The 13,349-nt window shown below is 39.4% G+C and overlaps 2 protein-coding genes across 2 annotated transcripts in view; one reads left to right on the top strand and one right to left on the bottom strand.

Moving 5' to 3' along the window:
• LOC126336668 (solute carrier family 17 member 9) overlaps positions 1–7,553 on the top strand; it is a 103,747-nt gene extending 96,194 nt beyond the window's left edge. Inside the window, exon 8 of the mRNA XM_050000615.1 lies at positions 3,314–7,553. Within this exon, the coding sequence (XP_049856572.1) occupies positions 3,314–3,453 (140 nt within the window). The 3' untranslated portion in view covers positions 3,454–7,553. The remainder of the gene's footprint in view (positions 1–3,313) is intronic.
• A 1,591-nt stretch (positions 7,554–9,144) lies between these two features.
• Positions 9,145–13,349, bottom strand: part of LOC126336666 (elongator complex protein 3) — a 69,845-nt gene continuing 65,640 nt past the window's right edge. Inside the window, exon 10 of the mRNA XM_050000613.1 lies at positions 9,145–9,278. Within this exon, the coding sequence (XP_049856570.1) occupies positions 9,202–9,278 (77 nt within the window). The 3' untranslated portion in view covers positions 9,145–9,201. The remainder of the gene's footprint in view (positions 9,279–13,349) is intronic.

Genomic DNA, 13,349 nt, shown 5'->3' with positions numbered 1-13,349 from the left:
GAGCATTCCCCTACTAACTCAGTACCACCCAGGACTGGAGCAGCTGAATTACATTCTCCGCCAGGGTTTTGATTACCTCTTGCCATGCCCTGAAATGAGAAATGTCCTACCCACTATCCTTCCTACCCCTCCTACAGTGGTATTCCACTGTCCACTGAACCTACACTATATACTCGTCCATCCTTACACAACCTCTGCTCCCAATCCCTTACCTCATGGCACCCCTGTAATAGACCTAGATGCAAGACCTGTCCCATACATCCTGGTACCAACACCTACTCCAGTCAGGTCACTAATATCACTTATCCCATCAAAGGCAGGGCTACTTGTGAGACCAGTCATGTGATTTACAAGCTAAGCTGCAACCACTATGCTGCATTCTATGTAGGCATGACAACCAACAAGCTATCTACCCGCATGAATGGCCAGCGACAAATTGTGGCCAAGAAACAAGTGGAACACCACCCTGTTGCTGAAACACTGCCAAACACGATATCCTTCATTTTAATGACTGCTTCACAGCCTGTGCCATATGGATCCTTGCGACCAACACCAGATTTTCTGAATTGCGCAGGTGGGAATTATCGGCGCAATACATCCTATGTTCGCAGAACCCTCCTAGCCGCAACCTTCGTTAATCAGTGTCCTCACACATCGACCGAGCAAGGTGGCACAGTGGTTAGACATTGGACTCGCATTCGGGAGGCCGACAGTTCAATCCCGCGTCCGGCCATCCTGATTTAGGTTTTCCGTGATTTCCCTAAATCACTCCAGGCAAATGCCGGGATGGCTCCTCTGAAAGGGCACGGCCGACTTCCTTCCCCATCCTTCCCTAACCCGATGAGACCGTTGACCTCGCTGTCTGGTCTCCTTCCCCAAACAAACCGAAACAAACCAATCCTCACTCATCCAGCCCCCTCCCTGTTTCCATTCCAGCAATACACAGTCATCATTTTACTACCATACCCAGTCTTTTTCTTTCTCTCCCTTAAAGAAGCGTTCTTAAAATAGAGGAAAAAGTCCATCAGCTTTATACACAGTATTTCCAGCACTTACCATCCATGGTGTTCTGCCACTAAAAAAAATTAAGTAGTTATGAACGTGCTAATGTGAACTGTTGTTGTTGTTGTTTTTGATTTCTTCTTCAGTCTTAATCTTGATTTGATGCAGCTACCCACACTAATTTACCATGTGTAAACCTCTTAATCTCTAAATAACTACTGCAACATTGATCCATTGATCCAGTTGAACCTGCTTACTACAGTTAAGTTGGTCTCCTGCAGACAACTTTGTAGTTAGGACAACCACAGCTATGAGTAGTCATCTTGGGTGTTAATAAACACTTCAGCTGTATTTAATCCTTTATCATTGGATTGCTACCGGTTTTGTAGCACCAAAAAATGAAGATGTGGCTTTTAGTGTCACAAAACAGATATTGATCCAATAATAAAAGACTGATTACAGCTGAAGTGGTTATTAAGACCCAAGTTGCCTTTTGCCTCCTCCGACAGTTTTTACCACCCACCCCCTCCCACCACCTTCACATCCCAACACACACGCTCTTTCCTCCATGACCAAAGCCAATAATAGCTAAATATATTTAAACATGAAAATACTGAAAGTTCTCCCTGAGAATTAGGCAGAAAGCTATCTTGTAGTAGCAACAAAGGATAAGATTTTGCTAAGAAACCTGCGTGTCTAAGGATCTAAAATAGCTGGTTTATCCTAAATACTCCAGCATTTTCTATTTCCATGCAGAGCAATGAGCACCAAAAAAATCCAGTATTGTGAGATGATGATGTAATTTTCTAATAGCAATATAGAGAAAACTTATATGTTGTACTTAATAAAGGAATATATGAAGAGGTCCACACTTGTTATTAGGAAAGTTGTCCAAGAAGTTCTGCTTATTATTAAACAAAGAAATAAAAAAAGCTAACAGAGGCTAAGAGACATATATAAGAACTACTTGGTTAAGCAATTTAAATTCTCTTGCACAGTAGTTACATGCATGTCTGAGTGAATAGATGCTGTTGACAGTCCACAGCTGTACAGAATACTTTGAAATTAATTTGTTTACTGCAGATTCCTTGACATCAGCACAGTGCTAAAGGATAAAATCTTATTATAGCAAGAAGTGAAAAGCCTGAGGAAACATTTTTCGCAGAGTTGTATATAAACACAATCAATGTTGTAGTCACAACTGTGAAGTTCCCTTTTCCTACTATAACCTGCAGATCACTACTTACTCAGGATGAGATCTGAAATTGTGAACACCTGAGTGCCGAGATGTTTGCATTGAATTCCTGGGTGCTGAAAAGTATTCTCACATGGTAACCATGCACATTAATCCTTTCATCTGTCTTCTCTCTTCCCAGCTGTACACACATAGTGTAGCAATTTAGATCATCATCATATGTGTCTGAATCTTGTGCACTTGCTTATGTCTTCGTGTACATTTAAAATTCACTTTATGTTCAATCCAGCCACATGTAACCTTCACCAGGTATAAGATGAACATCTTTTCCTCAAATTGTTCACAGTATTAAATAACTATAGACACAATGTATGTATATATGTGTGTAAGTAAGTATGCATCTCACATAATGGGCACCACGCTACTGCTACAGGCTCCTTGAAGTCACAAAAATGGATTACATGCACTAGTTAAAAAAGTTAAATAACCATAGTTTGAGAGATGTAAATGATGGATCCAATGTAAATGTCTGTAGAGAAGCTAACATTAGGCAAAAAAAGCACAACATTAATCAGGACCTCATAGAGCAACTACTTACATCTTTATGCACTAAAGTAAAGGAAAGAACGAAAGTTCAAAAGAAGCCATTCATTACATTTACACTTTTTAAATAAAACATAGTTACAAGTACTATTGTTTCATTATCGCAAGGACAGAAATTTCATAAAGAAGACAATAAACAAAATAAAAAATGATAATTGCTTACATGCTTACTTGATGTTTGGCACATACAGAAACATGTAACAGAACAGAGATGTTACCAGCCTCCAAGACACCATTTTTTTTGTCTTGTTTACATACGTAATACAACACAAGCAGATATCCATACTTTGTGTGACTGTGTGTTTGACAGTGTATACTTAAACCAGAAAAAGAGCAGTAGGTTGAAAGCCGATGATCTCTCTGTGCTTTTGCATGTTTCTATGCATAATATTAATCAGCTATGGGTTAAGGCTGACTTTCATCACTTTTGGTTGTATTGTTAGATTTACACTATGTTTAACTAACAGAAGTACAACAGTTATAATATTACAGATCATTTTTGTCCCTTTTTAGGTTTCTTAGGAGTATACCTAGCTGGGTATGTGCTGGAGACAACAAAGAGTTGGGAAGCAGTGTTCCAGACAACTGCTGCAATAAATTTAATTGGTTGTGTTATGTACGTAATATTTGGAAGTGGAGATTCCATTGTGTGATGTTGACAAAAGCTTTTAATGAACAAAGTATTCAATATTGTAACACTAATACAAACCAGAAGAAATAGAATTCATGGTCCAGTCTTGGTGCCATTCTTTCAAATTTTATGTCAGTTGAAAGGATTTCACAGACTTCTCCACTTCTGGAAGTGTATGACTGGCATGCAGATTATAAATGAAAAGTTCATTGGACAAGCAAATAAGGCTACCAGTATTCACTAAGACTTAAAGGGTACTATAATTGTTAGGCAGGCTCAGAGACTGATCTCTTAAAGATTTGGTGTCAACAGATGAGAGAAAGACCTAAGGAAGTCAATGCCTACTTGTCTACATTTTCTGGTGCTTCCTGGTACTGTATGCAGATTTATGATTGTGTGCTTGGCTTCAGACTGCCAGAGAGTAATCATGGTACTCAACCTCTCAAACTTCACTTGCTGACAGACAAAAATTTCAAATGGGCCTCCTGTCTAGACCAGAGCTGGGGATGTGAGCTGCATGCAGGCACTGTGGACTTTTGTATCACCTTTTGTCTTGTGGGCACGATGCATGTGCAGTGATCTCTTACTCATGAACAGGATTGCCAATGATACACAATTGACAGCCCGAGTTTGTATTGACATTAGTATCCTTTGCATTGTCATAATTATCACAGTATGACAATGTAATGAATACTTACAACCCAATATAACATGTACATAGTACTTTCAGAAGTGTTGCCTTAAAAACCAAACTTCTGTTACGCAAAAGTGCCATGGAATGAAAAAGTAATAATAGTTAGCTTGTAAAAATTCTGTCACAGAGAAAAGCAAATGAATTTATGCAAGTGTGCAGGCATTTTTGTCTCATAATACTTTGATGTCTTCATGCTAGCTGGGGAGAAAAAAGAAAGAAAGGAAACATTTAAAAACAACATCTTGACACAACCAGCATACTTTACAAAAATATGGTCCATCGCCATAATCAGACCCCAGCTCTGCCAGGAAGGATTTAAAACTGATGATGCCCTAAACCAAGCTATTTCAATTTATTAACTGTTTGTACAACAGTGTCCATGACATGACTTATTTCGGCTCATTTTGCCAGCAGATCAGTGTGAGTTAGGATGCTCTGTATTGCTGGTGTTTTCTGTTGGATACCAACTTCTGTTACCAGTTTGTTATTAAATCAACTACGCCAGACTTTTGACCACTCGTTGCAGGAGCTCCACCTGTTGCAATCAACAAAAATTTCCTCTACAGGAGTCCTATTCGTCATCAAGGTTTCCTAAGTAAAAAAAGTATGTCATCGCCCATGGTTGTATCATGCATTGGCACTAAATCAAGGAGTTCCTTCATCAAGTTGAACATCTGCAAACTGTTCTCCATGAAAGGGGAACTCTTCCGATAACTGGAAGAGACTATGGACACAAGATTGTTGCGGCAGCAACAAAACACTGTTTAACAAATTTTCCATTGCTGAAGCAACATGCTGTTTTGGTTATTTTGAGAGATAAGTGATAGCTCACTCTCAATACACCGTTATGGTGGGTGACATGTAAACACGTTAAAAGGGAGAGGTAAAATCGAGAGTAAAACTATGTAATGCTTTATAAATAATAGTAACATTTTCAAGAAATGACATATATGAACTTTCTCTCTTTCCTGTTTTGGGTCAAGAAGTTTGGCCTTCCTTTCCACAATACCCAAAGTGATTACAAATTTTTTTATGTGGGTTGAAGGATAAGGATTCAATCAATTTTCATTTTGAGGGTCTTAACTTCTCGTCAGCCATTTTATTCTCATTAACTTTGTCCTACCACGAACATCAAAGAAACTTCGATACTGGTAACACTAATAACACCAAATAAACAGGCTCACCTTGCAGAGTGAGCACCAATAATAAACGAGCAATTTTAGCGGAGAGGTGGAGGAGGAGGAACTGCTGGCTGACATCACTCACGGGCAAGCAGTTTGGGCCCTCATGGACACCCATGCTCACCATAGCACTTTGCCCGCCCTTGGTCTAGATTGTTGTCATTTCTTCGACAATTCAGTATTAAATTCAGAACAATGTGGTCATAGTTATATGTTTGTATTTGTGTTATATCTACTGTGAGCATTGCATCAATCACCTCTCTAACGGAAGAGTCATTTTTTCTCCCCTTCAGTTATAGTACCCTTATTTCAACGTATTAGCTTTCAATTTATGTTTCTCAGATATATTTAAAAAATCACTTTCTATTTATGCATGTTTCTCTCAGCAACTTCCATTCACAAAAAATTATAATCTAATCTGTAGTTTTGTTCTTTGCACACTATAATTTTTATTGTTAGAGATATGGTGGTTTTTTTTTTTTTTTGGAGGGGGGGGGGGGGGGGGGGGGACGACAACATTCCATGATTAAATTCAATTTATATGGTTAAAGAAATAACTTTTGTAGCATCTTTTTGATGTATTAAAATTATTATTTATTCCTACATGAGAGTATTTTACATTTTTAACATTCTTACCAATATGGAACATCAAAAGGTATACTCTTCAATAATTGCATGATATGCAGAAGAAAAGCATGAATGCTGTGATATTTCCACAACAGAGCTTACATGTCTGTGATAAAATGTAACATTCCAAATGAATTACATATAACAAAAATAATACCTGTTAAAACATGTGACTTTATTTTATTTTATGTAAGTATTATGTTCATCTTGAGGATGAACTGAAATGGTCTATAATAGTTATTATGTGAACAAATAAAACTTTATCTGATTCATTTTCCTAATGATTGTTGTTGGTCAATTTGTTTACCATGTGAAGAATGTGGGTCATGCTTATTGTTCACATATAAAGTGTTAATAGTTAGTAATTATTATGTTAAAAATATAAAATATTTAAGGCTTTGTCAGAAAATAAGTCTCTTTTAATTTAACTCTTGAAATGTTATGTGGTAAACAGATTCCACTGAAATTCCTTATCAGAGCTCTAGAACAAATAACATGTGCCGCTTCAGCTAAAGATGTCCATCATTGAGGGCCCTATTAACCAAAGCAATTGGGAGAAGAATGTTTTGTGTTCTTGTAGATTGCGTAGAAAATACGGTTGTCAGCATGAACTGCTTCTCTGACTCAGAATCAGTTTAATGAGTTCTGTTGTTTCAAAAGACTTATGCCAGGCCATTGAAACACATGCAATAATAATAATGATAATAATAGTGTTGTTCTTTTCTGATTTATTGATATCTTTGGGTTCTGTTTTCTTATTTCACCTGATGCATATAATAATGACCACTTGAAGACTGTTCTCTGCCATACTCTACATCTCCCCCCCCCCCCCCCCCCATCATCACCAATCTTGCTCTCCTTCCTGTTCTTCATAGCTCACTGTCATTGCTTTGCTATTTCTGTCTTGCTCTGTGCTATATTTCCCTCCACGATTTTATACCTACCAAATATGAATTCTGTAGTTTGCCAATGGCTTGCTGGCTGTAGCAAACAGTTTTGTTTGGTTATTATTTAATTCACTAAGATAAAGATTACCAGAGTAATTGAGTTGAAATATATGTCCTACTCAGTGTAATCTGTTAACCAGTCACTTGACCGAGATCTAGACTAATTTTTTCCCAGAGTGTATTTGAGATTAAATTTTTGGTTACAGCTTGTCTTTTAAAAGATGTGTTTGTTGACATGAAATGTATTCTTGGTTAAAAATTTTGTACGGTGTTGCACACATTTTGTTATGTTTCTTTGTAAAGCAGTTTAATGACAAATGTTGTTCACCATTCTGCAAGAAAAGTTGATAGATTCAGTGATATGATACTACACTGGCACATTTTCTTGACAAAATGAATGCTTAAGAAGACAAGGTAAACATATTACATGACAGTTTCTTCTCTGTTTCAATGTCGTTCACATTTGTTTTTATTCTGTTGCGTCTTGTGGACACATTCTAACTTTTCTGTATGTTAATAAGATAAGATGAATTAGAAATATGCTGTTTGTTCTTTTAGCAGTATTTGTCATCCTGTCATGCCTTTTTTTAAATTATTTTCTGATGTCTTTTTTCCTATCCTTGACTGAATGTACATGAAAAGTATTAAACAGTTTATTACAATATAAAATCAAGGGAGCTTGCTTACTTATGATGTTAATATTGGCCACTTTCAGATTAAACAGTAATGTGTTAATGTACTTTCCCTAGCTGGAAAGTTACACCTTCAATATTTTCATTTAAAACTAATTATCAGTTAAATGGAATTCACAGTATCCAGTTTAATGAAGTTGACTGCAAACAGAGAATTTCTTGGCCTTGAAGCAAAAAACTGTTTTTTCTAAGGAAAAGTTCATTCATTTTTGACATTTCTCTTTAATTTTAATTCACTCTCAATTTAACTTAACATACTATGGATGGCTTCAAAAGTAAATCCAACAGGATAACTCTGTCAATCACAAAGTTGTTAAGGAATGTATACGTGACTGTAACGGTTGATAAGGTAATTCAGTTCATCAGATGTCATTAAAAGGACGATGATCTTTTTGTTACTTTACAAGACAAACTGATAGATGGAGAGCATGAAAAGATAGACTCACAAAAGGAAGCATTCCAACTCCTCTGTCATAAAACATTGATACTAATTTTAGAATTACCCATGAAACCAGAGCATTCATTTATGTGGACACTACTGCAATTTCCACTAAAGAGGAAACGTCCTACGAAATAGAGAATAGATCTTGCCTGTATCCTGGATGAGCTATCCATTTGCAGGACCAATTGCAGACCTCTGGTACAGAGCCAAGTGGGGAGTCTGAATTGGAGGCTCATTGGATTGTACTGCAAGCAGGGAGGCGGCAACATGGGTGGCCAGGGTTTTTGTTGCATGGAGTGGGCTATTTTTTTATGTTAAAGAGTCTCATGGAAACACTAAAAGCGCTTCAGGCCCAAAGGGTACAGGTCAAACACAGGAAGGATATAGATCCAGGAACCATTGGTGTAAGAGTTGTAAATTGTCATAGCTTTGTTGGGAAAGTACCAGAGCTTCAGGTGCTAATAGAAAGCACTGATGCTGAAATCATTACAGGTACTGACAACTGACTAAAACCAGGAATTAGTTCCGTCGAAATTTTTGCGAAGAACTTCACTGGTTCAAATGGGACCGCGCAAATTGCAACGTGACGTGACACTACTGGGATGCCACACACACCTGCACCAGGTCATGCAGCATTGTGGTTGTGGCACTGCTGGAGGGGTGAGGCGGGGAGCGGGAAGGCGGTCCCAACCAAATGATACAATTGCTGAAAGGTCCTGCCGTATGTTCACTTCAGCGTAGCGCATATAGGCAGTGGAGGTATTGCCCATCCAAAAAAATACGGCCTTACTGTATACTGAATTTTATTATTACTGAGTAGTGTTTTGCTTTTTGCCATTTAAGTACTCAATCTCTTTTCGTTAGTACATAGTGGTTTTCAGTTATGTGTATCTGTACAGTTATTTTGTTTTGTTTATTCTTTTGTCAAGATCAATGCACAGTTCAATAACTGGTTAGCCATTAGCCACTAGGATTATATCTTCTGCCCTCCACGATGTTTTCAGATCATAAGAAGGGACAGATGATTTATTGTCAATACGGAAGTAAGGAATATTATAAAATTAGCACAAAGCGGATAGTTGGCATAAAAAACATTAACTAGTTTACATAACAAGATTTAAACATTCAACTATTTTAAACTCTTTTATTTTAAATACTTTACATAAATAAAGAACAGTGTAATCTGATCACAGTAATAACTTTGACATGTATGGCCCATCAAGTTCATATCCCATTTTCCTGTAGTAATTCCTGGTGCCAACACCTGAAAAAGAAGGAAAGATATTTCATGAACGCTCTGCCACACATAATTACCACTGAAGAAGAAGAAGAAGAAGAAGAAGAAGAAGAAGAAGAGGAAAAAAAAATCAGTTCCAACATTTTCTTTTAAGAGACCTGTCCACTACTCTTATTAACTACAGAACAGATAATCCTGCAAGGCAGGATGCACCAAACCATAAATACACTAAGTGATTAAAAGTATCCGGACACACACAAAAGCATACATTTTCCATATCAGGTGCATTGTGCTGTGACCTACTGCAGGTACTCCATATCAGCGAGCTCAGTAGTCATTAGACATCATAAGAGAGCAGAATGGGGCGCTCTGCAGAACTCATGGACTTCGAACGTGGTCAGTTGATTGGGTGTCACTTGTGTCATATGCCTGTACATGAGATTTCCACACTCCTAAACATCCTTAGGTCCACCGTTTCTGATGTAATAGTGAAGTGGACACATGAAGGGACATGTACAGCTCAAAAGCATAAAGTCCGACTTCGTCTGCTGACTGACAGAAAATGCCGAGAGTTGAAGAGGGTTGTAATGTGTAATAGACAGACATCTATACAGACCAGCACACAGGAATTCCAAACTGCATCAGGATCCACTACAAGTACTATGTATGAGAGCTAGGCGGGTGGTAAGAAAACTTAGATTTCATGGTCAAGTGGCTGCTCATAAGCCACACATCACACTGGTAAACGCCAAACGATACCTCGCTTGGTGTAAGGCATGAAACGTTGGATGACTGAACTGTGGAAAAATGTTGTGGGGAGTGATGAATCACGGTACGCAATGTGGCAATCCGATGGCAGGGTGTGGCTGTGGCGAATGCCCGGTGAACGTCATCTGCCAGCGTGTGTAGTGCCAACAGTAAAATTCGGCAGCGGTGGTGTTATAGTGCTGTCATGTTTTTCACGGAGGGGGGGCTTGCACCCCTTGTTGTTTTGTGTGGCACTATCACAGCATAGGCCTAAATTGATGTTTTGAGCACCTTCTTGTTTTCCACTGTTGAAGAGCAATTCGGGGATGGCGACTACATCTTTCAACACGATCAAGCACCTGTTCATAAGCACGGCCCATGACGGAGTGGTTACACAACAACAACATCCCTGTAATGGTCTGGCCTGCACAGAGTCCTGACCTGAATCTTATAGAACATCTCTGGGATGTTTTGGAATGCTGACTTCGTGCCAGGCCTTACCGACTGACATCGATACCTCTCGTCAGTGCAGCAATCCATGAAGAATGGGCTGCCATTCCCAAAGAAACCTTCCAGTACCTGACTAAACGTATGCCTGCGAGTGTGGATGCATCATCAAGGCTAAGGGTGGGCCAACACCATACTGAATTCCAGCATTATCGATGGAGGGCGCCACAAACTTATAAGTCATTTTCAGCCAGGTGTTCGGATTCTTTTGGTCAGATAGTGTATTTACATTTACAAACTCTTTACAACTCTGCAAAAGATGACTCTACTAAGATCTATGGGACAAGCCATTAGTTACATCTGTGTGAGAATTAAGAAAACCAAACAGATCCAAATGTCTACACCATACAGCTATCAGTAATAATAAGTTTAATATATTGATGGGCCACCTCTGGGGAACAAATATGAATCGACACAGCATCAGATCACCCTACTGACAGTGTGACGCGTCAAAGTCTGCTACCTGCTGGACTAAATGTATTATACATCACTCACAGTTGGACAGTGTTAATATGAGATCACTGCTGACATGTGATTAAACCTGGTTATGCTGATCCCAGGCTCTGAAACTCAGAAGCTCTAGTCCTGGGCTGAGACAGCTGTCAGTGAAGTTTTGCATAATTCGCTTGTCTTGCCAAATTCTTCAGACCCTGGATGGCTAGTGTATTATGGGTATGAATATCGGTAGAGCTATGGCATCATCACAAACACACTGAAAGAATACTGGTAGTTGTGAACTGAAGGAACTCTTAATGGCTGCAAGCGATGGGGCATGAACAACTATTAGTGTGTGCACATCTAGCTCACCATTTTACCTATATAGACTCCAATAAGGGCTCTATATAGCCAGCTGCTTCTATAATTTTGTATTTAGGGGCAATAACTTGCAGTTATCTAGGAAATAAATATAAGCTACTGGAAATGTTTAACTTCTATTCCAAGATGAAATGAGATATAACAGAATTATCTAATGCATGTGGGAAAGAGGTTATATTGTAACCCAGAAAAATCAAAACAGTTGTACATATACTGAAAGAATCTCAGGTAGAACAGCAACATTTCTTGTAAAAGTTAACTAAAGATTCCATGGAAAACATTTAAGTTTATGGAGCACCTAAATGCTCCAATTCTGATTAAGTTCTTGAAGGCCTCTTTGAAATGTTAAAGAAACTGATGAATAACAGCAACTCCTCCTAGGTCATTCCAAGGCAGTACAGATTTGGGTGAAACAGCTTATTGTTCTCCCTCGTAAGATACCATACCAAATTTTGACACTTTACTCTCTCTGTTTCCATTTTATGGCACTTAAAAGTTTAGAAGTTTTGCCCTTTTTAACACTGCTGTGGAATAAAAGATGCTTGGTAACACTGAAAATAAACTGCCATTTTTCATCATTAAAACTACATGAAATTATATAATATACTCTATAGTATAAGGATTGTAGCCAAGAGCCTTGCCACAGTGGTAACAACGGTTCCCGTCATATAACCGAAGTTAAGGGCTGTCGGTGTGGGCTAGCACTTGGATAAGTGACCATCCGGTCTGCTGAGCACTGTTGGCAAGTGGGGTTCACTCAGCCATTGTGAGGCAAACTGACTAGCTACTTTATTGACAAGTAGTGGCTCTGGTCTCGTAAATCGACAAACAGCCAGAAGAGCGGTGTGCTGACCACATGCCTCTCCACATCTGCATCCAGTGACGCCCATGGGCTGACAATGACACGGGCTAGTCAGTATCATTGGGCCTTCCAAGGCCTGTTCAGATGGAGTTTGTGAGGATTGTAAAAATAGCAACATGTTGAGTCACTGATAGTCAGGAAGACAAGGAACACTACAATATTTAAGCTTTTTGAGAAAGTCTTTCCTCAGAAGTAGAACTCGCAAACATTCACAACAACAACTCATATTCACATGGCTATTGTCTATGGCCACTAAGGCCTAACTGCAACTGCATCTGACGTGAGCAGCATTTTGCCAGGAATGGTGATGGGAGGAAGGAGATGGCTTGTAGCAGGGAGAGAGAAAAATAGTGTTGGGAGGGAGAAAGATACTAGTGTGTGGGAAAATGCAGAGAAGCAGTGGGGACAGAACAGGGGCTACTAGGTGCAGCTGCAGGAGGCTGTACAGGGGTGTGGGTGGAGAGGTGAGGGGGCGGAGAGAGAAATAGAGAGCAGGAAAGTGCTTGCAGATGCACCGGCAGGGTATAAAGTACGTGTAGACTGAAGAAGATTAGCAAAGGGGATAGACAAATGGAGGAGAGGCACTAGTGAAAGGGTGTTACAGGAATGGAGAATATATTGTAGGGAGAGTTTTCGCGTGCACAATTCAGGAAAGTTGGTGTCGGCATGAAGAATCCAGACGGAACAGGCTGTGGAACAGTCATTAAAATGAAGCATATGGTGTTGGGTGGCATGTTCACCAACTGGGTGGTCCAGCTGTTGACAGTTTGGCGGTGCCCACTCACGTGGACAGAAAGCTTGTTAGTTGTTATGCCCATGTAGAATACAGCACAGAGTGGTTGCAGCTGAGTTTGAAGATCACACAGCTGCTTTTGTAGTTGGCTCTGCCTTCAGTGACATGACTGGTGCAGATGGTAGTGCAAGGACACATGGGACAGGTCTTGCACCTGGGTTACCACGTTGATATGAGCCATTAGGTGAGGAGGTAGGGAGCAGGGATGAAGTAGTTATGGACAAGGATATTGTGTATGTTGGGTGAACAACAGTGGAATACCATTGTGGGAGAGTTGGGGATGATGTTTCTTATTTCAGGGCAGGATGAGAGACAGCTGAAACCCTTGTGCTGAAATTGATTCAGTTGCTCCAGTCCTGCATGGTTACAAGAG

This window comes from Schistocerca gregaria, chromosome 2, assembly GCF_023897955.1.
Source record: "Schistocerca gregaria isolate iqSchGreg1 chromosome 2, iqSchGreg1.2, whole genome shotgun sequence".
Taxonomy (NCBI): Eukaryota; Metazoa; Arthropoda; class Insecta; order Orthoptera; family Acrididae; genus Schistocerca; species Schistocerca gregaria.
The sequence above is the reverse complement of the archived record's forward strand: the minus strand, read 5'-3'. Positions and strand labels throughout refer to the sequence as shown.